The following is a 27,084-nucleotide window of genomic DNA, read 5'->3' as shown; positions in this document are numbered from 1 at the left end:
TGATGGGGACAGTGTAAAGGGAGCCTTGCTCTGGATCTAACCCAGTGCTGTTCCTGTCCTGGGAGCGTTTGATGGGAGCAGTGTAGATGGAGCTTTACTCTGTATCTAACTCCGATCTGTACCTTTCCTGCGAGTGTTTGATGGAGACGGTGTACAGGGAGCTTTACTCCATATCTAACCCCGTGCTGTACCTGTCTTGGGAGTTTTTGATGGGGACAGTATAGAGGGAGATTCACTCTGTATCTAACCCCGTGCTATACCTGTCCTGTGAGTGTTTGATGGGGACAATGTAGAGGGAGCTTTACTCTGTATCTAACCCCGTGCTGTACCTGTCTTGGGAGTGTTTGATCGGGAGTGTGTAGAGGGAGCTTTACTCTGTATCTAACCCCGTGCTGTCCCTGTCTTGGGAGTGTTTGATGAGGACAGTGTAGAGGGAACTTTAATCGGCATCTAACCCTGTGGATGTAAACTCTCCTGGGAACATTCGATGTGGACGGTTTAGAGGGAGCTTAGCTCTGCATTTGTCCCCGTGCTATACCTGTCCTGGGAGTGTTTGATGTGGACAGTGTAGAGGGAGCTTTTTACTCTGTATCTAACCACGTGCTACACCTGTCCTGGGAGTGGTTGATGGGGACAGTGTATAGGGAGCTTTACTCTGTTTCTAACCACGTGCTGTACCTACCCTGGGAGTGTTTGATGGGGACGGTGTAGAGGGAGCTTTACTCTGTATCTAACTCCGTTCTGTACCTTTCCTGTGAGTGTTTGATGGGGACGGTGTAGAGGGAGCTTTACTCTGTATCTAACTCCGTTCTGTACCTTTCCTGTGAGTGTTTGATGGGGACGGTGTAGAGGGAGCTTTACTCTGCACCTGACCCCGTGCTGTACTTGTCCTGGGTGTTTTTGATGTGGACAGTGTAGAGGGAGCTTTACTCTGTATCTAGCCCCGTTCTGTACCTGACTTGGGAGTGTTTGATGTGGACAGTGTAGAGGGAGCTTTACGCTGTATCTAATCCTGTGCTGTACCTGTCCTGGGAGTGTTTGATGATGTTGGTGTAGTGGGAGCTTTACTCTGTATCTAACCCCGTGCTGTACCTGTCCTGGGAGTGTTTGATGGTGACAGTGTAGAGGGAGCTTTACTCTGTATCTAACCCCGTGCTGTACCTGTCTTGGGAGATTTTGATGGGGACAGTGTAGAGGGAGCTTTACTCTGTATCTAATCCCGTGCTGTACCTGTCCTGAGAGTTTTTGATGGGGAGGGTGTAGAGGGAGATTTACTCTGTATCTAACCCCGTGCTATACCTGTCTTGGGAGTGTTTGACGGGGACATTGTTGAGGGAGATTTACTCTGTATCTAACCCCATGCTCTGCCTGTCTTGGGAGTGTTTGATGGAGACAGTGTAGAGGGAGCTTTACTTTGTATCTAACCCCGTGCTGTACCTTTCCTGTGAGTGTTTGATGGGGATGGTGTAGAGGGAGCTTTACTCTGCACCTGACCCCGTGCTGTACTTGTCATGGGAGTTTTTGATGGGGTCAGTGTAGAGGGAGCTTTACTCTGTATCTAACCCCGTGCTGTACCTGTCCTGGGAGTGTTTGATGGGGACCCTGTAGAGGCATCTTTGCTCTGGATCTAACCCCAAGCTGTAGCTGCCCTGGGAGTGTTTGATGGGGACAGTTTAGAGGGAGATTTACGCTGTATCTAACCCTGTGCTTTACCTGTCCTGGGTGTGTTTGATGTGGTTGCTGTAGAGGGAGCTTTACTCCACATCTAACCCCGTGCTGTACCTGACTTGGGAGTTTTTGATGGGGACAGTGTAGAGGGAGATTCACTCTGTATCTAACCCCTTGCTGAACCTGTCCTGGGAGTGTTTGATGGGGACAGTGTAGAATGAGATTTACTCTCTATCCAACCCCGTGCTGTACCTTTCCTGGGGATGTTTGTAGTGGACAGTGTAGAGGAAGCTTTACACAGTATCTCACCCCATGCTGTCCCTGATCTGGGCATGTTTGATGTAGTCAGCGTAGAGTGTGCTTTACTGTGCATCTAAACCCGTGCTGTACCTGTCCTGGGAGTGTTTGATCGGGAGTGTGTAGAGGGAGCTTTACTCTGTATCTAACCCCGTGCTGTACCTGCCTTGGGAGTGTTTGATGAGGACAGTGTAGAGGGAACTTTAATCGGCATCTAACCCTGTGGATGTAAACTCTCCTGGGAACATTCGATGTGGACGGTTTAGAGGGAGCTTAACTCTGCATTTGTCCCTGTGCTATACCTGTCCTGGTAGTGTTTGATGTGGACAGTGTAGAGGGAGCTTTTTACTCTGTATCTAACCACGTGCTACACCTGTCCTGGGAGTGGTTGATGGGGACAGTGTATAGGGAGCTTTACTCTGTTTCTAACCACGTGCTGTACCTACCCTGGGAGTGTTTGATGGGGACGGTGTAGAGGGAGCTTTACTCTGTATCTAACTCCGTTCTGTACCTTTCCTGTGAGTGTTTGATGGGGACGGTGTAGAGGGAGCTTTACTCTGCACCTGACCCCGTGCTGTACTTGTCCTGGGTGTTTTTGATGTGGACAGTGTAGAGGGAGCTTTACTCTGTATCTAGCCCCGTTCTGTACCTGTCCTGGGAGTGTTTGATGTGGACAGTGTAGAGGGAGCTTTACTCTGTCTCTAACCACGTGCTGTACCTGTTCTGGGAGTGTTTGATGGGGACAGTGTAGAGGGAGCTTTACTCTGTTTCTAACCCCGTGCTGTACCTGCCCTGGGAGTGTTTGATGGGGACGGTGTAGAGGGAGAATTACACTGTATCTTACTCGGTGCTGTTCCTGTCCAAGGAGTGTTTGATGGGGACAGTGTAGAGGGAGCTTTACTCTCTGTCTAACCCCGTGCTGTACCTGCCCTGGGAGTGTTTGATGGGGAATGTGTAGAGGGAGCTTTACTCTGTATGTAACCCCGTGCTGTACCTGTCTTGGGAGTGTTTGATGGGGTTGGTGTAGTGAGAGCTTTACTCTGTATCTAACCCCGTGCTGTACCTATCCTGGGAGTTTTTGATGGGGATAGCGTAGACGGAGATTTACTCTGTATCTAACCCCGTGCTGTACCTGTCCTGAGAGTTTTTGATGGGGACGGTGTCGAGGGAGCTTTACTCTGTATCTTACCACGTGCTGTACCTGTCTTGGGAGAGTTTGATGAGGACAGAGTAGAGGGAACTTTAATCGGCATCTAACCCTGTGGATGTAAACTCTCCTGGGAACGTTCCATGTGGACGGTTTAGAGGGAGCTTTACTCTGCATCTGTCCCCGTGCTATACCTGTCCTGGGAGTGTTTGATGTGGACAGTGTAGAGTGAGCTTTACTCTGTTTCTAACCCCTTGCTGTATCTGTCCTGGGAGTGTTTGATGGGGACAGTGTTAAGGGAGGTTTTCCCTGGATCTAACTGCATGATGTACCTGCTCTGGGAGAGATTAATGAGGACAGTTTAGAGGGAGCTTTACCATGTATCGAACCCCATGCTGTACATTTCCTGGCAGTGTTTGATGGGGACAGTATCGAGGGAAATTCACTCAGTATCTAACCCTGTGCTTTACCTGTCCTGGGATGTTTGATGGGGTCAGTTTAGATGGAGCTTTACTCTGTATCTAAACCCGTGCTCTACCTGTGTTGGGAGAGTTTGATGAGGACAGTGTAGAGGAAGATTTACTCTATATCTAAACTCATGTTGTACCTGTCCTGGGAGTGTTTGATGTGGACAGTGTAGAGGGAGCTTTATTGGCACCTAACACTGTGGATGTAAACTCTCCTGGGAGTGTTCGATGTGGATGGTTTAGAGGGAGTTTTATCCTGTCCCCGTGCTATACCTGTCCTGGGAGTGTTTGATGGGTACAGTGTAGAGGCAGCTTTACTCTGTATCTAACCCCTTGCTGTACATGTCCTGGGAGTGTTTGATGGGGGCAGTGTAGAGGCAGCTTTACTCTATATCTAACCCCGTGCTGTACCTGTCCTGGGAGTGTTTGATGGGGACAGTGTAGACGGAGATCTACTCTTTATCTAACTCCTTGCTGTATCTGTCCTGGGAAAGGTTTTTGAGGACAGTGTAGAGGGAGCTTTACTCTGTATCTAGCCCCGTGCTGTACCTGTCCTGTGAGTGTTTGATGGGGACAGTGTAGAGGGAGCTTTACTCTGTATCTAACCACGTGCTGTACATGTCCTGGGAGTGTTTGATGGGGACAGTGTAGAGGGAGATTCACTCTGTATCTAACCCCTTGCTGAACCTGTCCTGGGAGTGTTTGATGGGGACAGTGTAGAATGAGATTTACTCTCTATCCAACCCCGTGCTGTACCTTTCCTGGGGATGTTTGTAGTGGACAGTGTAGAGGAAGCTTTACACAGTATCTCACCCCATGCTGTCCCTGATCTGGGCATGTTTGATGTAGTCAGCGTAGAGTGTGCTTTACTGTGCATCTAAACCCGTGCTGTAACTGTTCAGGGAGTGTTTGATGGGGACAGTGTAGAGGGAGATTTACTCTGCATCTACCCCCATGCTCTGCCTGTCCTGGGAGTGTTTGATGGGGACAGTGTACAGGGAGCCTTGCTCTGGATCTAACCCGGTGCTGTACCTGTCCTGGGAGCGTTTGATGGGAGCAGTGTAGATGGAGCTTTACTCTGTATCTAACTCCGTTCTGTACCTTTCCTGCGAGTGTTTGATGGGGACGGTGTAGAGGGAGCTTTACTCCATATCTAACCCCGTGCTGTTCCTATCTTGGGAGTTTTTGATGGGGACAGTGTAGAGGAAGATTCAATCTGTATCTAACCCCGTGCTATACCTGTCCTGTGAGTGTTTGATGGGGACAATGTAGAGGGAGCTTTACTCCGTATCTAACCCCGTGCTGTACCTGTCCCGGGAGTGTTTGATGGGGAGTGTGTAGAGGGAGCTTTACTCTGTATCTAACCCCGTGCTGTACCTGTCCTGAGAGTTTTTGATGGGGACGGTGTCGAGGGAGCTTTACTCTGTATCTTACCACGTGCTGTACCTGTCTTGGGAGAGTTTGATGAGGACAGAGTAGAGTGAACTTTAATCGGCATCTAACCCTGTGGATGTAAACTCTCCTGGGAACGTTCGATGTGGACGGTTTAGAGGGAGCTTTACTCTGCATCTGTCCCCGTGCTATACCTGTCCTGGGAGTGTTTGATGTGGACAGTGTAGAGTGAGCTTTACTCTGTTTCTAACCCCTTGCTGTATCTGTCCTGGGAGTGTTTGATGGGGACAGTGTTAAGGGAGGTTTTCCCTGGATCTAACTGCATGATGTACCTGCTCTGGGAGAGATTAATGAGGATAGTTTAGAGGGAGCTTTACCCTGTATCGAACCCCATGCTGTACATTTCCTGGCAGTGTTTGATGGGGACAGTATCGAGGGAAATTCACTCAGTATCTAACCCTGTGCTTTACCTGTCCTGGGATGTTTGATGGGGTCAGTTTAGATGGAGCTTTACTCTGTATCTAAACCCGTGCTCTACCTGTGTTGGGAGAGTTTGATGAGGACAGTGTAGAGGAAGATTTACTCTATATCTAAACTCATGTTGTACCTGTCCTGGGAGTGTTTGATGTGGACAGTGTAGAGGGAGCTTTATTGGCACCTAACACTGTGGATGTAAACTCTCCTGGGAGTGTTCGATGTGGATGGTTTAGAGGGAGTTTTATCCTGTCCCCGTGCTATACCTGTCCTGGGAGTGTTTGATGGGTACAGTGTAGAGGCAGCTTTACTCTTTATCTAACCACGTGCTGTCCCTGTTCTGGGAATGTTTGTTGGAGACGGTGTAGAGAGAGCTTTACTCTGTATCTGACCCCGTGCTGTACCTGTCCTGGGAGTCTTTGATAGGATAGTGTTGAAGGAGATTTACTCTGTGTCTAACCCCTTGCTGTACATGTCCTGGGAGTGTTTGATGGGGGCAGTGTAGAGGCAGCTTTACTCTATATCTAACCCCGTGCTGTACCTGTCCTGGGAGTGTTTGATGGGGACAGTGTAGAGGGAGCTTTACTCTGTATCTAATCCCGTGCTGTACCTGTCCTGAGAGTTTTTGATGGGGAGGGTGTAGAGGGAGATTTACTCTGTATCTAACCCCGTGCTATACCTGTCTTGGGAGTGTTTGACGGGGACATTGTTGAGGGAGATTTACTCTGTATCTAACCCCATGCTCTGCCTGTCTTGGGAGTGTTTGATGGAGACAGTGTAGAGGGAGCTTTACTCTGTATCTAACCCCGTGCTGTACCTTTCCTGTGAGTGTTTGATGGGGACGGTGTAGAGGGAGCTTTACTCTGCACCTGACCCCGTGCTGTACTTGTCGTGGGAGTTTTTGATGGGGTCAGTGTAGAGGGAGCTTTACTCTGTATCTAACCCCGTGCTGTACCTGTCCTGGGAGTGTTTGATGGGGACACTGTAGAGGCATCTTTGCTCTGGATCTAACCCCAAGCTGTAGCTGCCCTGGGAGTGTTTGATGGGGACAGTTTAGAGGGAGCTTTACGCTGTATCTAACCCTGTGCTTTACCTGTCCTGGGTGTGTTTGATGGGGTTGTTGTAGAGGGAGCTTTACTCCACATCTAACCCCGTGCTGTACCTGACTTGGGAGTTTTTGATGGGGACAGTGTAGAGGGAGATTCACTCTGTATCTAACCCCTTGCTGAACCTGTCCTGGGAGTGTTTGATGGGGACAGTGTAGAATGAGATTTACTCATTATCCAACCCCGTGCTGTACCTTTCCTGGGGATGTTTGTAGTGGACAGTGTAGAGGAAGCTTTACACAGTATCTCACCCCATGCTGTCCCTGATCTGGGCATGTTTGATGTAGTCAGCGTAGAGTGTGCTTTACTGTGCATCTAAACCCGTGCTGTAACTGTTCAGGGAGTGTTTGATGGGGACAGTGTAGAGGGAGATTTACTCTGCATCTACCCCCATGCTCTGCCTGTCCTGGGAGTGTTTGATGAGGACAGTGTACAGGGAGCCTTGCTCTGGATCTAACCCGGTGCTGTACTTGTCCTGGGAGCGTTTGATGGGAGCAGTGTAGATGGAGCTTTACTCTGTATCTAACTCCGTTCTGTACCTTTCCTGCGAGTGTTTGATGGGGATGGTGTAGAGGGAGCTTTACTCCATATCTTACCCCGTGCTGTACCTATCTTGGGAGTTTTTGATGGGGACAGTATAGAGGGAGATTCACTCTGTATCTAACCCCGTGCTATACCTGTCCTGGGAGTGTTTGATGGGGACAATGTAGAGGGAGCTTTACTCTGTATCTAACCCCGTTCTGTTCCTGTCCTGGGAGTGTTTGATGGGGAGTGTGTAGAGGGAGCTTTACTCTGTATCTAACCCCGAGCTGTACCTGTCCTGGGGCTGTTTCATGGGGACACTGTAGCGTGAGCTTTACCCTGTATCTAACCCCGTGCTGTCCCTGTCTTGGGAGTGTTTGATGAGGACGGTGTGGAGGGAACTTTACTCGGCATTTAACCCTGTGGATGTAAACTCTCCTGGGAACATTCGATGTGGACGGTTTAGAGGGAGCTTTACTCTGCATTTGTCCCCGTGCTATACCTGTCCTGGGAGTATTTGATGTGGACAGTGTAGAGAGAGCTTTACTCTGTATCTAACCACGTGCTGTACCTGTTCTGGGAGTGTTTGATGGGGACAGTGTATAGGGAGCTTTACTCTGTTTCTAACCCCGTGCTGTACCTGCCCTGGGAGTGTTTGATGGGGACGGTGTAGAGGGAGAATTACTCTGTATCTTACTCGGTGCTGTTCCTGTCGAAGGAGTGTTTGATGGGGACAGTGTAGAGGGAGCTTTACTCTCTATCTAACCCCGTGCTGTACCTGTCCTGGGAGTTTTTGATGGGGACAGTGTATAGGGAGCTTTGCTCTGTATCTAACCGCATGATGTACCTGTCCTGGGAGTGTTTGATGTGGACAGTGTAGAGGGATGTTTACTCTGTATCTAACCACGTGCTGTACCTGTTCTGGGAGTGTTTGATGGGGACAGTGTATAGGGAGCTTTACTCTGTTTCAAACCCCGTGCTGTACCTGCCCTGGGAGTGTTTGATGGGGAATGTGTAGAGGGAGCTTTACTCTGTATGTAACCCCGTGCTGTACCTGTCTTGGGAGTGTTTGATGTGGACAGTGTAGAGGGAGTTTTACGCTGTATCTTATCCTGTGCTGTACCTGTCCTGGGTGTGTTTGATGGGGTTGGTGTAGTGAGAGCTTTACTCTGTATCTAACCCCGTGCTGTACCTGTCCTGGGAGTGTTTGATGGTGACAGTGTAGAGGGAGCTTTACTCTGTATCTAACCCCGTGCTGTACCTGTCTTGGGAGTTTTTGATGGGGATAGTGTAGACGGAGATTTACTCTGTATCTAACCCCGTGCTGTACCTGTCCTGAGAGTTTTTGATGGGGACGGTGTCGAGGGAGCTTTACTCTGTATCTTACCACATGCTGTACCTGTCTTGGGAGAGTTTGATGAGGACAGAGTAGAGGGAACTTTAATCGGCATCTAACCCTGTGGATGTAAACTCTCCTGGGAACGTTCCATGTGGACGGTTTAGAGGGAGCTTTACTCTGCATCTGTCCCCGTGCTATACCTGTCCTGGGAGTGTTTGATGTGGACAGTGTAGAGTGAGCTTTACTCTGTTTCTAACCCCTTGCTGTATCTGTCCTGGGAGTGTTTGATGGGGACAGTGTTAAGGGAGGTTTTCCCTGGATCTAACTGCATGATGTACCTGCTCTGGGAGAGATTAATGAGGACAGTTTAGAGGGAGCTTTACCATGTATCGAACCCCATGCTGTACATTTCCTGGCAGTGTTTGATGGGGACAGTATCGAGGGAAATTCACTCAGTATCTAACCCTGTGCTTTACCTGTCCTGGGATGTTTGATGGGGTCAGTTTAGATGGAGCTTTACTCTGTATCTAAACCCGTGCTCTACCTGTGTTGGGAGAGTTTGATGAGGACAGTGTAGAGGAAGATTTACTCTATATCTAAACTCATGTTGTACCTGTCCTGGGAGTGTTTGATGTGGACAGTGTAGAGGGAGCTTTATTGGCACCTAACACTGTGGATGTAAACTCTCCTGGGAGTGTTCGATGTGGATGGTTTAGAGGGAGTTTTATCCTGTCCCCGTGCTATACCTGTCCTGGGAGTGTTTGATGGGTACAGTGTAGAGGCAGCTTTACTCTGTATCTAACCCCTTGCTGTACATGTCCTGGGAGTGTTTGATGGGGGCAGTGTAGAGGCAGCTTTACTCTATATCTAACCCCGTGCTGTACCTGTCCTGGGAGTGTTTGATGGGGACAGTGTAGACGGAGATCTACTCTTTATCTAACTCCTTGCTGTATCTGTCCTGGGAAAGGTTTTTGAGGACAGTGTAGAGGGAGCTTTACTCTGTATCTAGCCCCGTGCTGTACCTGTCCTGTGAGTGTTTGATGGGGACAGTGTAGAGGGAGCTTTACTCTGTATCTAACCACGTGCTGTACATGTCCTGGGAGTGTTTGATGGGGACAGTGTAGAGGGAGATTCACTCTGTATCTAACCCCTTGCTGAACCTGTCCTGGGAGTGTTTGATGGGGACAGTGTAGAATGAGATTTACTCTCTATCCAACCCCGTGCTGTACCTTTCCTGGGGATGTTTGTAGTGGACAGTGTAGAGGAAGCTTTACACAGTATCTCACCCCATGCTGTCCCTGATCTGGGCATGTTTGATGTAGTCAGCGTAGAGTGTGCTTTACTGTGCATCTAAACCCGTGCTGTAACTGTTCAGGGAGTGTTTGATGGGGACAGTGTAGAGGGAGATTTACTCTGCATCTACCCCCATGCTCTGCCTGTCCTGGGAGTGTTTGATGGGGACAGTGTACAGGGAGCCTTGCTCTGGATCTAACCCGGTGCTGTACCTGTCCTGGGAGCGTTTGATGGGAGCAGTGTAGATGGAGCTTTACTCTGTATCTAACTCCGTTCTGTACCTTTCCTGCGAGTGTTTGATGGGGACGGTGTAGAGGGAGCTTTACTCCATATCTAACCCCGTGCTGTTCCTATCTTGGGAGTTTTTGATGGGGACAGTGTAGAGGAAGATTCAATCTGTATCTAACCCCGTGCTATACCTGTCCTGTGAGTGTTTGATGGGGACAATGTAGAGGGAGCTTTACTCCGTATCTAACCCCGTGCTGTACCTGTCCCGGGAGTGTTTGATGGGGAGTGTGTAGAGGGAGCTTTACTCTGTATCTAACCCCGTGCTGTACCTGTCCTGAGAGTTTTTGATGGGGACGGTGTCGAGGGAGCTTTACTCTGTATCTTACCACGTGCTGTACCTGTCTTGGGAGAGTTTGATGAGGACAGAGTAGAGTGAACTTTAATCGGCATCTAACCCTGTGGATGTAAACTCTCCTGGGAACGTTCGATGTGGACGGTTTAGAGGGAGCTTTACTCTGCATCTGTCCCCGTGCTATACCTGTCCTGGGAGTGTTTGATGTGGACAGTGTAGAGTGAGCTTTACTCTGTTTCTAACCCCTTGCTGTATCTGTCCTGGGAGTGTTTGATGGGGACAGTGTTAAGGGAGGTTTTCCCTGGATCTAACTGCATGATGTACCTGCTCTGGGAGAGATTAATGAGGATAGTTTAGAGGGAGCTTTACCCTGTATCGAACCCCATGCTGTACATTTCCTGGCAGTGTTTGATGGGGACAGTATCGAGGGAAATTCACTCAGTATCTAACCCTGTGCTTTACCTGTCCTGGGATGTTTGATGGGGTCAGTTTAGATGGAGCTTTACTCTGTATCTAAACCCGTGCTCTACCTGTGTTGGGAGAGTTTGATGAGGACAGTGTAGAGGAAGATTTACTCTATATCTAAACTCATGTTGTACCTGTCCTGGGAGTGTTTGATGTGGACAGTGTAGAGGGAGCTTTATTGGCACCTAACACTGTGGATGTAAACTCTCCTGGGAGTGTTCGATGTGGATGGTTTAGAGGGAGTTTTATCCTGTCCCCGTGCTATACCTGTCCTGGGAGTGTTTGATGGGTACAGTGTAGAGGCAGCTTTACTCTTTATCTAACCACGTGCTGTCCCTGTTCTGGGAATGTTTGTTGGAGACGGTGTAGAGAGAGCTTTACTCTGTATCTGACCCCGTGCTGTACCTGTCCTGGGAGTCTTTGATAGGATAGTGTTGAAGGAGATTTACTCTGTGTCTAACCCCTTGCTGTACATGTCCTGGGAGTGTTTGATGGGGGCAGTGTAGAGGCAGCTTTACTCTATATCTAACCCCGTGCTGTACCTGTCCTGGGAGTGTTTGATGGGGACAGTGTAGAGGGAGCTTTACTCTGTATCTAATCCCGTGCTGTACCTGTCCTGAGAGTTTTTGATGGGGAGGGTGTAGAGGGAGATTTACTCTGTATCTAACCCCGTGCTATACCTGTCTTGGGAGTGTTTGACGGGGACATTGTTGAGGGAGATTTACTCTGTATCTAACCCCATGCTCTGCCTGTCTTGGGAGTGTTTGATGGAGACAGTGTAGAGGGAGCTTTACTCTGTATCTAACCCCGTGCTGTACCTTTCCTGTGAGTGTTTGATGGGGACGGTGTAGAGGGAGCTTTACTCTGCACCTGACCCCGTGCTGTACTTGTCGTGGGAGTTTTTGATGGGGTCAGTGTAGAGGGAGCTTTACTCTGTATCTAACCCCGTGCTGTACCTGTCCTGGGAGTGTTTGATGGGGACACTGTAGAGGCATCTTTGCTCTGGATCTAACCCCAAGCTGTAGCTGCCCTGGGAGTGTTTGATGGGGACAGTTTAGAGGGAGCTTTACGCTGTATCTAACCCTGTGCTTTACCTGTCCTGGGTGTGTTTGATGGGGTTGTTGTAGAGGGAGCTTTACTCCACATCTAACCCCGTGCTGTACCTGACTTGGGAGTTTTTGATGGGGACAGTGTAGAGGGAGATTCACTCTGTATCTAACCCCTTGCTGAACCTGTCCTGGGAGTGTTTGATGGGGACAGTGTAGAATGAGATTTACTCATTATCCAACCCCGTGCTGTACCTTTCCTGGGGATGTTTGTAGTGGACAGTGTAGAGGAAGCTTTACACAGTATCTCACCCCATGCTGTCCCTGATCTGGGCATGTTTGATGTAGTCAGCGTAGAGTGTGCTTTACTGTGCATCTAAACCCGTGCTGTAACTGTTCAGGGAGTGTTTGATGGGGACAGTGTAGAGGGAGATTTACTCTGCATCTACCCCCATGCTCTGCCTGTCCTGGGAGTGTTTGATGAGGACAGTGTACAGGGAGCCTTGCTCTGGATCTAACCCGGTGCTGTACTTGTCCTGGGAGCGTTTGATGGGAGCAGTGTAGATGGAGCTTTACTCTGTATCTAACTCCGTTCTGTACCTTTCCTGCGAGTGTTTGATGGGGATGGTGTAGAGGGAGCTTTACTCCATATCTTACCCCGTGCTGTACCTATCTTGGGAGTTTTTGATGGGGACAGTATAGAGGGAGATTCACTCTGTATCTAACCCCGTGCTATACCTGTCCTGGGAGTGTTTGATGGGGACAATGTAGAGGGAGCTTTACTCTGTATCTAACCCCGTTCTGTTCCTGTCCTGGGAGTGTTTGATGGGGAGTGTGTAGAGGGAGCTTTACTCTGTATCTAACCCCGAGCTGTACCTGTCCTGGGGCTGTTTCATGGGGACACTGTAGCGTGAGCTTTACCCTGTATCTAACCCCGTGCTGTCCCTGTCTTGGGAGTGTTTGATGAGGACGGTGTGGAGGGAACTTTACTCGGCATTTAACCCTGTGGATGTAAACTCTCCTGGGAACATTCGATGTGGACGGTTTAGAGGGAGCTTTACTCTGCATTTGTCCCCGTGCTATACCTGTCCTGGGAGTATTTGATGTGGACAGTGTAGAGAGAGCTTTACTCTGTATCTAACCACGTGCTGTACCTGTTCTGGGAGTGTTTGATGGGGACAGTGTATAGGGAGCTTTACTCTGTTTCTAACCCCGTGCTGTACCTGCCCTGGGAGTGTTTGATGGGGACGGTGTAGAGGGAGAATTACTCTGTATCTTACTCGGTGCTGTTCCTGTCGAAGGAGTGTTTGATGGGGACAGTGTAGAGGGAGCTTTACTCTCTATCTAACCCCGTGCTGTACCTGTCCTGGGAGTTTTTGATGGGGACAGTGTATAGGGAGCTTTGCTCTGTATCTAACCGCATGATGTACCTGTCCTGGGAGTGTTTGATGTGGACAGTGTAGAGGGATGTTTACTCTGTATCTAACCACGTGCTGTACCTGTTCTGGGAGTGTTTGATGGGGACAGTGTATAGGGAGCTTTACTCTGTTTCAAACCCCGTGCTGTACCTGCCCTGGGAGTGTTTGATGGGGAATGTGTAGAGGGAGCTTTACTCTGTATGTAACCCCGTGCTGTACCTGTCTTGGGAGTGTTTGATGTGGACAGTGTAGAGGGAGTTTTACGCTGTATCTTATCCTGTGCTGTACCTGTCCTGGGTGTGTTTGATGGGGTTGGTGTAGTGAGAGCTTTACTCTGTATCTAACCCCGTGCTGTACCTGTCCTGGGAGTGTTTGATGGTGACAGTGTAGAGGGAGCTTTACTCTGTATCTAACCCCGTGCTGTACCTGTCTTGGGAGTTTTTGATGGGGATAGTGTAGACGGAGATTTACTCTGTATCTAACCCCGTGCTGTACCTGTCCTGAGAGTTTTTGATGGGGACGGTGTCGAGGGAGCTTTACTCTGTATCTTACCACATGCTGTACCTGTCTTGGGAGAGTTTGATGAGGACAGAGTAGAGGGAACTTTAATCGGCATCTAACCCTGTGGATGTAAACTCTCCTGGGAACGTTCCATGTGGACGGTTTAGAGGGAGCTTTACTCTGCATCTGTCCCCGTGCTATACCTGTCCTGGGAGTGTTTGATGTGGACAGTGTAGAGTGAGCTTTACTCTGTTTCTAACCCCTTGCTGTATCTGTCCTGGGAGTGTTTGATGGGGACAGTGTTAAGGGAGGTTTTCCCTGGATCTAACTGCATGATGTACCTGCTCTGGGAGAGATTAATGAGGACAGTTTAGAGGGAGCTTTACCATGTATCGAACCCCATGCTGTACATTTCCTGGCAGTGTTTGATGGGGACAGTATCGAGGGAAATTCACTCAGTATCTAACCCTGTGCTTTACCTGTCCTGGGATGTTTGATGGGGTCAGTTTAGATGGAGCTTTACTCTGTATCTAAACCCGTGCTCTACCTGTGTTGGGAGAGTTTGATGAGGACAGTGTAGAGGAAGATTTACTCTATATCTAAACTCATGTTGTACCTGTCCTGGGAGTGTTTGATGTGGACAGTGTAGAGGGAGCTTTATTGGCACCTAACACTGTGGATGTAAACTCTCCTGGGAGTGTTCGATGTGGATGGTTTAGAGGGAGTTTTATCCTGTCCCCGTGCTATACCTGTCCTGGGAGTGTTTGATGGGTACAGTGTAGAGGCAGCTTTACTCTTTATCTAACCACGTGCTGTCCCTGTTCTGGGAGTGTTTGTTGGAGACGGTGTAGAGAGAGCTTTACTCTGTATCTGACCCCGTGCTGTACCTGTCCTGGGAGTCTTTGATAGGATAGTGTTGAAGGAGATTTACTCTGTATCTAACCCCTTGCTGTACATGTCCTGGGAGTGTTTGATGGGGGCAGTGTAGAGGCAGCTTTACTCTATATCTAACCCCGTGCTGTACCTGTCCTGGGAGTGTTTGATGGGGACAGTGTAGACGGAGATCTACTCTTTATCTAACCCCTTGCTGTATCTGTCCTGGGAAAGGTTTTTGAGGACAGTGTAGAGGGAGCTTTACTCTGTATCTAGCCCCGTGCTGTACCTGTCCTGTGAGTGTTTGATGGGGACAGTGTAGAGGGAGCTTTACTCTGTATCTAACCCCGTGCTGTACATGTCCTGGGAGTGTTTGATGGGGACAGTGTAGAGGGAGATTCACTCTGTATCTAACCCCTTGCTGAACCTGTCCTGGGAGTGTTTGATGGGGACAGTGTAGAATGAGATTTACTCTCTATCCAACCCCGTGCTGTACCTTTCCTGGGGATGTTTGTAGTGGACAGTGTAGAGGAAGCTTTACACAGTATCTCACCCCATGCTGTCCCTGATCTGGGCATGTTTGATGTAGTCAGCGTAGAGTGTGCTTTACTGTGCATCTAAACCTGTGCTGTAACTGTTCAGGGAGTGTTTGATGGGGACAGTGTAGAGGGAGATTTACTCTGCATCTACCCCCATGCTCTGCCTGTCCTGGGAGTGTTTGATGAGGACAGTGTACAGGGAGCCTTGCTCTGGATCTAACCCGGTGCTGTACCTGTCCTGGGAGCGTTTGATGGGAGCAGTGTAGATGGAGCTTTACTCTGTATCTAACTCCGTTCTGTACCTTTCCTGCGAGTGTTTGATGGGGACGGTGTAGAGGGAGCTTTACTCCATATCTAACCCCGTGCTGTTTCTATCTTGGGAGTTTTTGATGGGGACAGTATAGAGGAAGATTCAATCTGTATCTAACCCCGTGCTATACCTGTCCTGTGAGTGTTTGATGGGGACAATGTAGAGGGAGCTTTACTCCGTATCTAACCCCGTGCTGTACCTGTCCCGGGAGTGTTTGATGGGGAGTGTGTAGAGGGAGCTTTACTCTGTATCTAACCCCGTGCTGTACCTGTCCTGAGAGTTTTTGATGGGGACGGTGTCGAGGGAGCTTTACTCTGTATCTTACCACGTGCTGTACCTGTCTTGGGAGAGTTTGATGAGGACAGAGTAGAGGGAACTTTAATCGGCATCTAACCCTGTGGATGTAAACTCTCCTGGGAACGTTCGATGTGGACGGTTTAGAGGGAGCTTTACTCTGCATCTGTCCCCGTGCTATACCTGTCCTGGGAGTGTTTGATGTGGACAGTGTAGAGTGAGCTTTACTCTGTTTCTAACCCCTTGCTGTATCTGTCCTGTGAGTGTTTGATGGGGACAGTGTTAAGGGAGGTTTTCCCTGGATCTAACTGCATGATGTACCTGCTCTGGGAGAGATTAATGAGGATAGTTTAGAGGGAGCTTTACCCTGTATCGAACCCCATGCTGTACATTTCCTGGCAGTGTTTGATGGGGACAGTATCGAGGGAAATTCACTCAGTATCTAACCCTGTGCTTTACCTGTCCTGGGATGTTTGATGGGGTCAGTTTAGATGGAGCTTTACTCTGTATCTAAACCCGTGCTCTACCTGTGTTGGGAGAGTTTGATGAGGACAGTGTAGAGGAAGATTTACTCTATATCTAAACTCATGTTGTACCTGTCCTGGGAGTGTTTGATGTGGACAGTGTAGAGGGAGCTTTATTGGCACCTAACACTGTGGATGTAAACTCTCCTGGGAGTGTTCGATGTGGATGGTTTAGAGGGAGCTTTATCCTGTCCCCGTGCTATACCTGTCCTGGGAGTGTTTGATGGGTACAGTGTAGAGGCAGCTTTACTCTTTATCTAACCACGTGCTATCCCTGTTCTGGGAGTGTTTGTTGGAGACGGTGTAGAGAGAGCTTTACTCTGTATCTGACCCCGTGCTGTACCTGTCCTGGGAGTCTTTGATAGGATAGTGTTGAAGGAGATTTACTCTGTGTCTAACCCCTTGCTGTACATGTCCTGGGAGTGTTTGATGGGGGCAGTGTAGAGGCAGCTTTACTCTATATCTAACCCCGTGCTGTACCTGTCCTGGGAGTGTTTGATGGGGACAGTGTAGACGGAGATCTACTCTTTATCTAACCCCTTGCTGTATCTGTCCTGGGAAAGATTTTTGAGGACAGTGTAGAGGGAGCTTTACTCTGTATCTAGCCCCGTGCTGTACCTGTCCTGTGAGTGTTTGATGGGGACAGTGTAGAGGGAGCTTTACTCTGTATCTAACCCTGTGCTGTACATGTCCTGGGAGTGTTTGATGGGGACGGTGTAGAAGGAGCTTTACTCTGTATCTAACCACGTGCTGTACCTGTCCTGGGGCTGTTTCATGGGGACACTGTAGAGGGAGCTTTACGCTGTATCTAACCCTGTGCTTTACCTGTCCTGGGTGTGTTTGATGGGATTGTTGTAGAGGGAGCTTTACTCCACATCTAACCCCGTGCTGTACCTGACTTGGGAGTTTTTGATGGGGACAGTGTAGAGGGAGATTCACTCTGTATCTAACCCCTTGCTGAACCTGTCCTGGGAGTGTTTGATGGGGACAGTGTAGAATGAGATTTACTCTCTATCCAACCCCGTGCTGTACCTTTCCTGGGGATGTTTGTAGTGGACAGTGTAGAGGAAGCTTTACACAGTATCTCACCCCATGCTGTCCCTGATCTGGGCATGTTTGATGTAGTCAGCGTAGAGTGTGCTTTACTGTGCATCTAAACCCGTGCTGTAACTGTTCAGGGAGTGTTTGATGGGGACAGTGTAGAGGGAGATTTACTCTGCATCTACCCCCATGCTCTGCCTGTCCTGGGAGTGTTTGATGGGGACAGTGTACAGGGAGCCTTGCTCTGGATCTAACCCGGTGCTGTACCTGTCCTGGGAGCGTTTGATGGGAGCAGTGTAGATGGAGCTTTACTCTGTATCTAACTCCGTTCTGTACCTTTCCTGCGAGTGTTTGATGGGGACGGTGTAGAGGGAGCTTTACTCCATATCTAACCCCGTGCTGTTCCTACCTTGGGAGTTTTTGATGGGGACAGTATAGAGGAAGATTCACTCTGTATCTAACCCCGTGCTATACCTGTCCTGTGAGTGTTTGATGGGGACAATGTAGAGGGAGCTTTACTCCGTATCTAACCCCGTGCTGTACCTGTCCTGGGAGTGTTTGATGGGGAGTGTGTAGAGGGAGCTTTACTCTGTATCTAACCCCGTGCTGTACCTGTCCTGAGAGTTTTTGATGGGGACGGTGTTGAGGGAGCATTGCTCTGTATCTTACCACGTGCTGTACCTGTCTTGGGAGAGTTTGATGAGGACAGTGTAGAGGGATCCTTACTCGGCATCTAACCCTGTGGATGTAAGCTCTCCTGGGAACGTTCCATTTGGACGGTTTAGAGGCAGCTTTACTCTGCATCTGTCCCCGTGCTATACCTGTCCTGGGAGTATTTGATGGAGACAGTGTAGAGGGAGCTTTACTCTTTATCTAACTCCTTGCTGTATCTGTCCTGGGAGAGGTTTTTGGGGACAGTGTAGAGGGAGCTGTACTCTGTATCTAACCCCGTGCTGTACCTGTCCTGAGAGTGTTTTGTGGGAACAGTGTAGGGGGAGCTTTGCTCTGGATCTAAACCCGTGCTGTACCTGCCCTGGGAGTGTTTGATGGGGAAAGTGTAGAGGGAGTTTTAATCTGCATATAACCATGTGCTTTACCTCTCCTGGGAGTGTTTGATGTGGACAGTGTTAAGGGAGCTTTTCCCTGGATCTAACTGCATGATGTACCTGCTCTGGGAGAGATTAATGAGGACAGTTTAAAGGGAGCTTTACCCTGTATCGAACCCCATGCTGTACATTTCCTGGCAGTGTTTGATGGGGACAGTATCGAGGGAAATTCACTCAGTATCTAACCCTGTGCTTTACCTGTCCTGGGAGTGTTTGATGGGGTCAGTTTAGATGGAGCTTTACTCTTTATCTCAACCCGTGCTATACCTGTCTTTGGAGATTTTGATGAGGACAGTGTAGAGGAAGATTTACTCTGTATCTAAACTCATGTTGTACCTGTCCTGGGAGTGTTTGATGGGGATACTGTAGATGGAGCTTTGCTCTGGATCTAACCCCGTGCTGTACCCGTCCTGGGAGTGTTTGATGGGGAAACTGTAGAGGGAGCTTTACTCTGTATCTAACCCCGTGCTGTACCTGTCCTGGGAGTGTTTGATGGGGTCAGTGTAGAGGGAGATTTACTCTGTAACTCACCACGTGCTGTACCTGTCCTGGGAGTGTTTGATGGGGCCAGTGTAGAGGGAGCTTTATTGGCACCTAACACTGTGGATGTAAACTCTCCTGGGAGTGTTCGATGTGGACGGTTTAGAAGGAGCTTTATTCTGCACCTGTCCCCATGCTAAACCTGTCCTGGGAGTGTTTGATGGGGACAGTGTATAGGGAGCTTTACTCTTTATCTAACCACGTGCTGTCCCTCTCCTGGGAGTGTTTGTTGGAGACGGTGTAGACGGAGCTTTACTCTGTATCTAGCCAAGTGCTGTACCTGTCCTGAGAGTGTTTTATGGGAACAGTGTAGGGGGAGCTTTGCTCTGGATCTAACCCCGTGCTGTACCTGCCCTGGGAGTATTTGATGGGGAAAGTGTAGAGGGAGGTTTAATCTGCATGTAACCACGTGCTGTACCTCTCCTGGGAATGTTTGATGGGGACAGTGTTAAGGGAGCTTTTCTTTGGATTCAACCGCATGATGTACCTGCTCTGGGAGAGATTGATGAGGACAGTTTAGAGGGAGCTTTACCCTGTATCTAATCCCGTGCTGTACCTGTCCTGGGAGTGTTTGATGGAGACAGTATCGAGGGAACTTCACTCAGTATCTAACCCTGTGCTTTACCTGTCCTGGGAGTGTTTGATGGCGTCAGTTTAGATGGAGCTTTACTCTGTATCTAAACCCGTGCTGTACCTGTCTTGGGAGAGTTTGATGAGGGCAGTGTAGAGGAAGATTTACTCTGCATCTAACCCCATGTTGTACCTGTCCTGGGAGTGTTTGATGGGGATACTGTAGATGGAGCTTTGCTCTGGATCTAACCCCGTGCTGTACCTGTCCTGGGAGTGTTTGATAGGGACAGTGTAGAGGGAGCTTTACTTGGCACCTAACACTCTGGATGTAAACTCTCCTGGGAGTTTTCGATTTGGACGGTTTAGAGGGAGCATTACTCTGCATCTGTCCCCGTGCTATGCCTGTCCTGGGAGTGTTTGATGGGGACAGTGTAGATGGAGCTTTACTCTTTATCTAACCACGTGCTGTCCCTGTCCTGGGAGTGTTTGTTGTAGACGGTGTAGAGGGAGCTTTACTCTTTATCTGACCCCGTGCTCTACCTGTCCTGGGAGTCTTTGATAGGATAGTGTAGAAGGATATTTACTCTGTATCTAACCCCTTGCTGTACCTGTCCTGAGAGTGTTTTATGGGAACAGTGTAGGGGGAGCTTTGCTCTGGATCTAACCCCGTGCTGTACCTGTCCTGGGAGTGTTTGATGGGGTCAGTGTAGAGGGAGATTTACTCTGTAACTAACCCTGTGCTGAACCTGTCCTGGGAGTGTTTGATGGGGACAGTGTAGATGGAGCTTTATTGGCACCTAACACTGTGGATGTAAACTCTCCGGGGAGTGTTCGATGTGGACGGTTTAGAGGGAGCTTTATTCTGCATCTGTCCCCGTGCTGTACCTGTCCTGGGAGTGTTTGATGGGGACGGTGTATAGGGAGCTTTACTCTGTATCTAACCCCGTGCTGTACCTGTCCTGAGAGTTTTTGATGGGGACGGTGTCGAGGGAGCTTTACTCTGTATCTTACCACGTGCTGTACCTGTCTTGGGAGAGTCTGATGAGGACAGTGTAGAGGGAACTTTACTCGGCATCTAACCCTGTGCTATACCTGTCCTGGGAGTCTTTGATACGATAGTGTTGAAGGAGCTTTACTCTGTATCTAACCCCTTGCTGTACCTGTCCTGGGAGTGTTTGATGGGGGCAGTGTAGAGGCAGCTTTACTCTATATCTAACCCTGTGCTGTACCTGTGCTGGGAGTGTTTGATGGGGACAGTGTAGAGGGAGATCTACTCTTTATCTAACCCCTTGCTGTATCTGTCCTGGGAGATGTTTTTGGGGACAGTGTAGAGGGAGCTTTACTCTGTATCTTACCACGTGCTGTACCTGTCTTGGGAGAGATTGATGAGGACAGTGTAGACGGAACTTTACTCGGCATCTAACCCTGTGGATGTAAACTCTCCTGGGAACGTTCGATGTGCACGGTTTAGAGGGAGCTTTACTCTGCATCTGTCCCCGTGCTATACCTGTCCTGGGAGTGTTTGATGTGGACAGTGTAGAGGGAGCTTTACTCTGTATCTAACCACGTGCTGTACCTGTCCTGGGAGTGTTTGATGGTATCAGTGTATAGGGAGCTTTACTCTGTTTCTAACCCCGTGCTGTACCTGCCCTGGGAGTGTTTGATGGGGAAGGTGTAGAGGGAGCTTTACTCTCTATCTAACCCCTTGCTGTATCTGTCCTGGGAGAGGTTTTTGGGGACAGTGTAGAGGGAGCTGTACTCTGTATCCTACCCCGTGCTGTACCTGTGAGAGTGTTTGTTGAGGACAGTGTAGAGGGAGCTTTGCTCTGGATCTAACCCCGTGCTGTACCTGCCCTGGGAGTGTTTGATGGGGAAAGTGTAGAGTGAGGTTTAATCTGCATATAACCACGTGCTGTACCTCTCCTGGGAGTGTTTGATGAGGACAGTATAGAGGGAGCTTTACCCTGTATCGAACCCCGTGCTGTTCATTTTCTGGCTGTGTTTGATGGGGACAGTATCGAGAGAACTTCACTCAGTATCTAACTCTGTGCTTTACCTGTCCTGGGAGTGTTTGATGAGGACAGTGTAGAGGGTGCTTTACTCTGTATCTAACCCCATGTTGTACCTGTCCTGGGAGTGCTTGATGGGGATACTGTAGAGGGAGCTTTGCTCTGTATCTAACCCCGTGCTGTACCTGTCCTGGGAGTGTTTGACGGGGACGGTGTAGAGGAAGCTTTACTCTGTATCTAACCCCGTGCTGTACCTGTCCTGGGAGTGTTTGATGGGGACAGTGTAGAGGGAGCTTTACTCTGTATCTAACCCCGTGCTGTACCTGTCCTGGGAGTGTTTGATGGGGACAGTGTAGAGGGAGCTTTACTCTGTATCTAACCCCGTGCTGTACCTGTCCTGGGAGTGTTTGATGGGGACAGTGTAGAGGGAGCTTTACTCTGTATCTAACCCCGTGCTGTACCTGTCCTGGGTGTGTTTGATGTGGACAGTGTAGAGGGAGCTTTACTCTGTAACTAACCCCGTGCTGTACCTGTCCTGGGAGTGTTTGATGGGGACAGTGTAGAGGGAGCTTTGCTCTGTATCTAACCCCGTGCTGTACCTGTCCTGGGAGTGTTTGAATGGGACAGTGTAGAGGGAGCTTTACTCTGTATCTAACCCCATGCTGTACCTGTCCTGGGTGTGTTTGATGGGGACAGTGTAGAGGGAACTGCGCTCTGCTTATATGCTGTGTTATGGTCCTGCCCGCAGGTGGATATCCTGACGTCTCTCCGGAGCCTGCACAAACACGTGGAACCCGCCCAGTTGACGCAGTCTTTCTCCGGAAGCTTCCCTTACAGCAACGAGAAGTGGATTCGCTATCGGCTGGTGAGTACCTCGTGCGGTCTCCCGGAGCCTGAGGTGGGAGCAGCGCCTCCTGCTGGCCAGCCGCGGTCCGCGGATGTCGATGGGCCCAGGGGAGGTGGTGGTGTAGTGTTAATCTCACTGGGATAATACTCCAGAGATCCAGCGTCGTGCTCTGGATTCCATGGTTTGAATCCCACCGGATGGCGCTCATTAAATAACCACAATTAATAGCCTGATGATAACTGTGAATTGTGATAAAAGGCCATCCGGCTCACTAATTTCCCTTTCGGGAATAGAAATCTTGGCGGGGGTCCTACATGCGAATTCAGATCCAGTCAGCGATGTGGCTGACTCTAAACCAGGGCACTTAGGGGTGGGCAATAAGTGCTGTCCCTGCCCACTTCCCACGAAGGTCCCATCCCCCTCCAGGGCGTGCTGAGCTGGTTGCTCCCAGCAGTGGGCGGGGTGGGCATGGAGGAAGGTGATTGGGTCGTAGTTCCTGTCAATCCTGGCCGGGTCACCGCTCTCTCTTGCCGTTCGACCTCACTGCCGACGTCGCACTCACTGAGCCTCGGTCAGTGCAGTGCGGAGGTTAGGGTCAGCGTACAGGGTGAGTCACCCCTCACTTGGATGCAACCCAACCCATTGTGTCCGTACGCTTTTTTCTTATTTATTCACGGGATGTGGCACTAGCCCATCATTTAATCGCCCCATCCCTAATTGCCCCCTTGAGAAGGTCAAGGTCCCTGTGGGGTAGGTACACCCGCCGTGCTGTTAGGGAGGGAGTTCCCAGGATTTTGTCCCGGCGACAGTGAAGGAACGGCCGATATATTCCCAAGTCGGGACGGCGAGTGGCTCGGAGGGGGAACTTCCAGGTGGTGGTGTTCCCCATGTGTCTGCTGCCCTCGTCCTTCTAGATGGTAGCGGTCGTGGGTTTGGAAGGTGCTGTCGAAGGAGCCTCGGTGAGTTGCTGCAGTGCATCTTGTAGATGGTACACACACTGCTGCTGCTGTGCGTCGGTGGTGGAGGGAGTGAATGTTTGGTGGATGGGGTACCGATCGAGCGGGGGCTGCTTTGTCCTGGACGGTGTCGAGCTTCTCGAGTGTTGTGGGAGCTGCCCTCATCCAGGCAAGTGGGGGGAGTATCCCATCGCACTCCTGACTTGTGCCTTGTAGATGGTGGACATGCTTTGGGGGGAGTCAGGAGGTGAGTGACTCTCCGCAGGATTCCCAGCCTCTGACCTGCTCTTGTAGCCTGTGTTTATATGGCTGGTCCGGTTCAGTTTCTGGTCAATGATAACCCCCAGGATGTTGATAGTGAGGGATTGAGTGATGGTAATGCCCATTGAACATCAAGGGGCGATGGTTAGATTCTCCTTTGTTGGAGATGGTCATTGCCTGGCACTTCTGTGAGTGTGAGTGGGCAGGAGGGGAGGGAATGGATGAGGGAGGGAGGGAGAGGAGTGAGCTTAAGAGGGAAAAAGGGGAGAGAGTGGACCAAAGAGGAAGGGGAGGGAGTGAGTGGGGCGGGAGGGGAGTGAGTGTGAGAGGGGCGGCAGGGGAGTGTGTGTAAGAGGGTGGGAGGGGAGAGGGTGGGCGCGGGTGGGAGGGGAGAGGGTGGACGAGGGAGGGAGCGAAGGTGATGTGAGAGGGCGGGCGGGGAGGCAGTTGACGAGGCCAGGATGGGAGGGAGTGTAAGAGGGAGGGGAGGGAGCGTAAGAGGCAGGGGAGGGGAGGGGGTGTAAGAGGGAGGGGAGGGAGTGTAAGATGGAAGGGAGAGAGTGAGCAAGGGCAGGATGGGAGTGAGTGTAAGTGGGTGGCAGTATGAGAGGGCGGGAGGGGAGGGAGGGTGAGAGGGCAGGAGGGAGGGGATGGAGTGGTCGAGGGAGGGAGTGGACAAGGGAGAGAGGGGAGGGAGTGGAGGGAGTGTGAGAGGGCGGGAGGGGACGGAGTGGTCGAGGGAGGGAGTGGACGAGGGAGGAAGGGGAGGGAGTGTAAGAAGCAGCTCCGGAATAAGAGGCCATTCGGCCCCTCGAGTCTTTTCCCCCATTCAATGAAACAATGACTGACGGGAGGCTTAACTCCGCAGGCCCCACTTTCCCCGTACCCCTCAATATAATTGGTTCGGACGGATCTGATGAGCTGCTGGTTCAGGTTTAACGCCTGATCGAGCGTCAATTGCAGTTTGCAGGAGAGAGTTCCCAACATCTGCAACTCTCTGGGGGTGAGAGTGTGAAAATCCTGGCTCTAATCCCTTAGACTCCGACCCCGTGTCTCAGTCTTGCCAGGCCAGCCCGAACACGTTGTCCCTGTTGGTTGGACCGATAGTTGAAAACATTTATCAGATCGCCCTGCGACCGTGTAAAACTCCCAGGGAAAGGGGCGCAAGGTCGCGTCACCTCAATTTGTCACTTAACCCTCGGAGTGTCCGTCTCCCACTCTCGCCCCTCCCTCTCTGTCTCAGTCACCCATACACATGGGGCAGTGGAGTTAGCTTCCTGCGGTCCGTGCGATTGGAAACGTCCGATTGATTTACCGGTCAACCAGGCGCCAAGCGACACGAGGCATAAAACCACAACCTGCGAAGGATCTGACAGCATTTCTCCTGTCTTACAGCGCCTGGAATCCCTGCTGCATGCCTGCAGAGCGAGTGTCGAATTCCTGCGCAGCACCAGCGACCAACTGGAGGCAAAACAATTGCCTGAATCTGCCAAGGTAAAAGGGTGAAATCAGACTGCGACACAGAGTACAAGATTGTGAACTTTTCCCCACTCTCAGATACCAGTTTCTCCCTCACTAACACACAGCCTGTCCCACTCTCAGATACCAGTTCCTCCCTCACTAACACACAGCCTGTCCCACTCTCAGACACCAGCTCCTCCCTCACTAACACACAGCCTGTCCCACTCTCAGATACCAGCTCCTCCCTCACTAACACACAGCCTGTCCCACACTCAGATACCAGCTACTCCCTCACTAACACACAGCCTGTCCCACCCTCAGATACCAGCGCCTCCCTCACTAACACACAGCCTGTCCCACGCTCAGATACCAGCTACTCCCTCACTAACTCACAGCCTGTCCCACTCTCAGATACCAGCTCCACCCTTACTAACACACAGCCTGTCCCACTCTCAGATACCAGCTCCACCATCACTAACACACAGCATGTCCCACCCTCAGATACCAGCTCCTCCCTCACTATCACCCCACCCCAGGCTGATGAAGTGGGCCAACGGAGGGGTGTCTACCGACGCTATCTACTGTGCGCTGTTCGATCAGGTGGCGCCTCAACGTTGAAGGCCGCCCTGTGGAACTCCGTGGCTGCCCTGACCCCTTCCCCTCTGTCTGTTCGGCAGGACGTCTCCGCTCTGATTGAGGAGGACCGGATGTTGATGTGCCGGGTTCTGCGGGATGCCAGGCTGATTGGCCTTCAGCAGGAGGGGGCCGCCATCTTGGTGAAGCTGAGGAGGGAGACCGTCACCATGGGCGGCTCGGAGGACTGCACGTGAGCTCCGCGCTCGGGCTGGGGCCGGTAACTGACCGTCCCGCCCGGGACCCCCCGCCCCCTGCGCTCGGTTTGGGGTGTTCGGTGGTTGTGGGGGCTGTTGGGGGTTTGGGGATTTGGCGGGGTTGAGTTCTCCCTGTCCTGTCGGGGGGCTGGATCCTCGCCCAGGGCCCCCAGCAGCCAGGCGCCTGTCTCTGACCCTCCTTCCGCATCGGAGGTGCCACATCTTCAACCCGCTGGGCCAGGGCTGGCTTTTCACCCCCCCCACCAAACAACGCCGCACCTCACTCCCCCACCCCGGCCCCCCACGACCTACCCTCCACACCCGCCCCCCCCCACCCCCCTTTGACCCCCCCCCCCCTCCATCCCCCCTCCATCCCAAGCCTGAAAGGCCAAAGCTTTATCCCTCTTATTTATGTGCAGTGACCGATCTTGGTGTTTCCCAGGATGGAGAGCATTCCACCCCCACATACCCCCCGTGGCACATGGCAGACATTCCCTCACCCCTCTCTGTCTCTATCACCACCTCTCTCTCTATCTCTATATCTCTCCATATCTGTATCTCTCTATCTCTCTCTCTGTCTCTCTCTCTGTCTCTCTCTCTATGTCTTTCTCTGTTTCTCTCTCTGTCTCTCTCTATCTCTCTCTCTGTCTCTCTCTCTCTATGTCTCTATCTCTATATCTCCATCTCTCTCTCTCTCTATCTCTCTCTCTGTCTCTCTCTGTCTCTCTCTATCTCTCTCTCTGTCTCTCTCTCTCTATGTCTCTATCTCTATATCTCCATCTCTCTCTCTCTCTATCTCTCTCTCTGTCTCTCTCTCTATGTCTTTCTCTGTTTCTCTCTCTGTCTCTCTCTCTCTATCTCTATATCTCTCTCTGTATTTCTCGATCTCTGTACCTCTATCTCTCTCTTTACCTCTATCTCCATCTCTCCATCTCTCTATCTCTCTATCTCTCAATCTCTATATCTCTATCTCTTTATTGCTCTCTATCCCTCTCTCTCTATTCTCTCTCCCGCTCTTTCTCTCGCTCTCTCTCTTGGGGTCTCTGTCTCTCTCTCTCGCTCTCTCGCACTCTCCCTCACTCTCTCTCTCGCACTCTCTCCCTCGCTCTCTATCATGTTCTCGCTCTCTCGCGCTCTCCCTCACTCTCTCTTTTGCTCTCTCTCTCACTCTCTCTCCCTCGCTCTCTCTCCCTCTCTCGCTCTCGCTC

At 50.6% G+C, this 27,084-nt stretch overlaps 1 protein-coding gene across 1 annotated transcript in view; it reads left to right on the top strand.

Moving 5' to 3' along the window:
• Positions 1-25,872, top strand: part of LOC144677370 (pleckstrin homology domain-containing family G member 4B-like) — a gene marked incomplete at both ends in the record, with an annotated part of 41,665 nt that extends 15,793 nt beyond the window's left edge. Inside the window, 3 exons of the mRNA XM_078537506.1 lie at positions 22,270-22,386; positions 24,981-25,079; positions 25,724-25,872. Of these exons, the coding sequence (XP_078393632.1) occupies positions 22,270-22,386; positions 24,981-25,079; positions 25,724-25,872 (365 nt within the window). The remainder of the gene's footprint in view (positions 1-22,269; positions 22,387-24,980; positions 25,080-25,723) is intronic.
• Between the last annotated feature and the right edge of the window lie 1,212 nt (positions 25,873-27,084).

The sequence above is a fragment of the Cetorhinus maximus genome, unplaced genomic scaffold (assembly GCF_964194155.1).
Source record: "Cetorhinus maximus unplaced genomic scaffold, sCetMax3.hap1.1 HAP1_SCAFFOLD_2483, whole genome shotgun sequence".
Classification (NCBI taxonomy): domain Eukaryota; kingdom Metazoa; phylum Chordata; class Chondrichthyes; order Lamniformes; family Cetorhinidae; genus Cetorhinus; species Cetorhinus maximus.
This window is presented reverse-complemented; position numbering and strand designations above follow the sequence as displayed.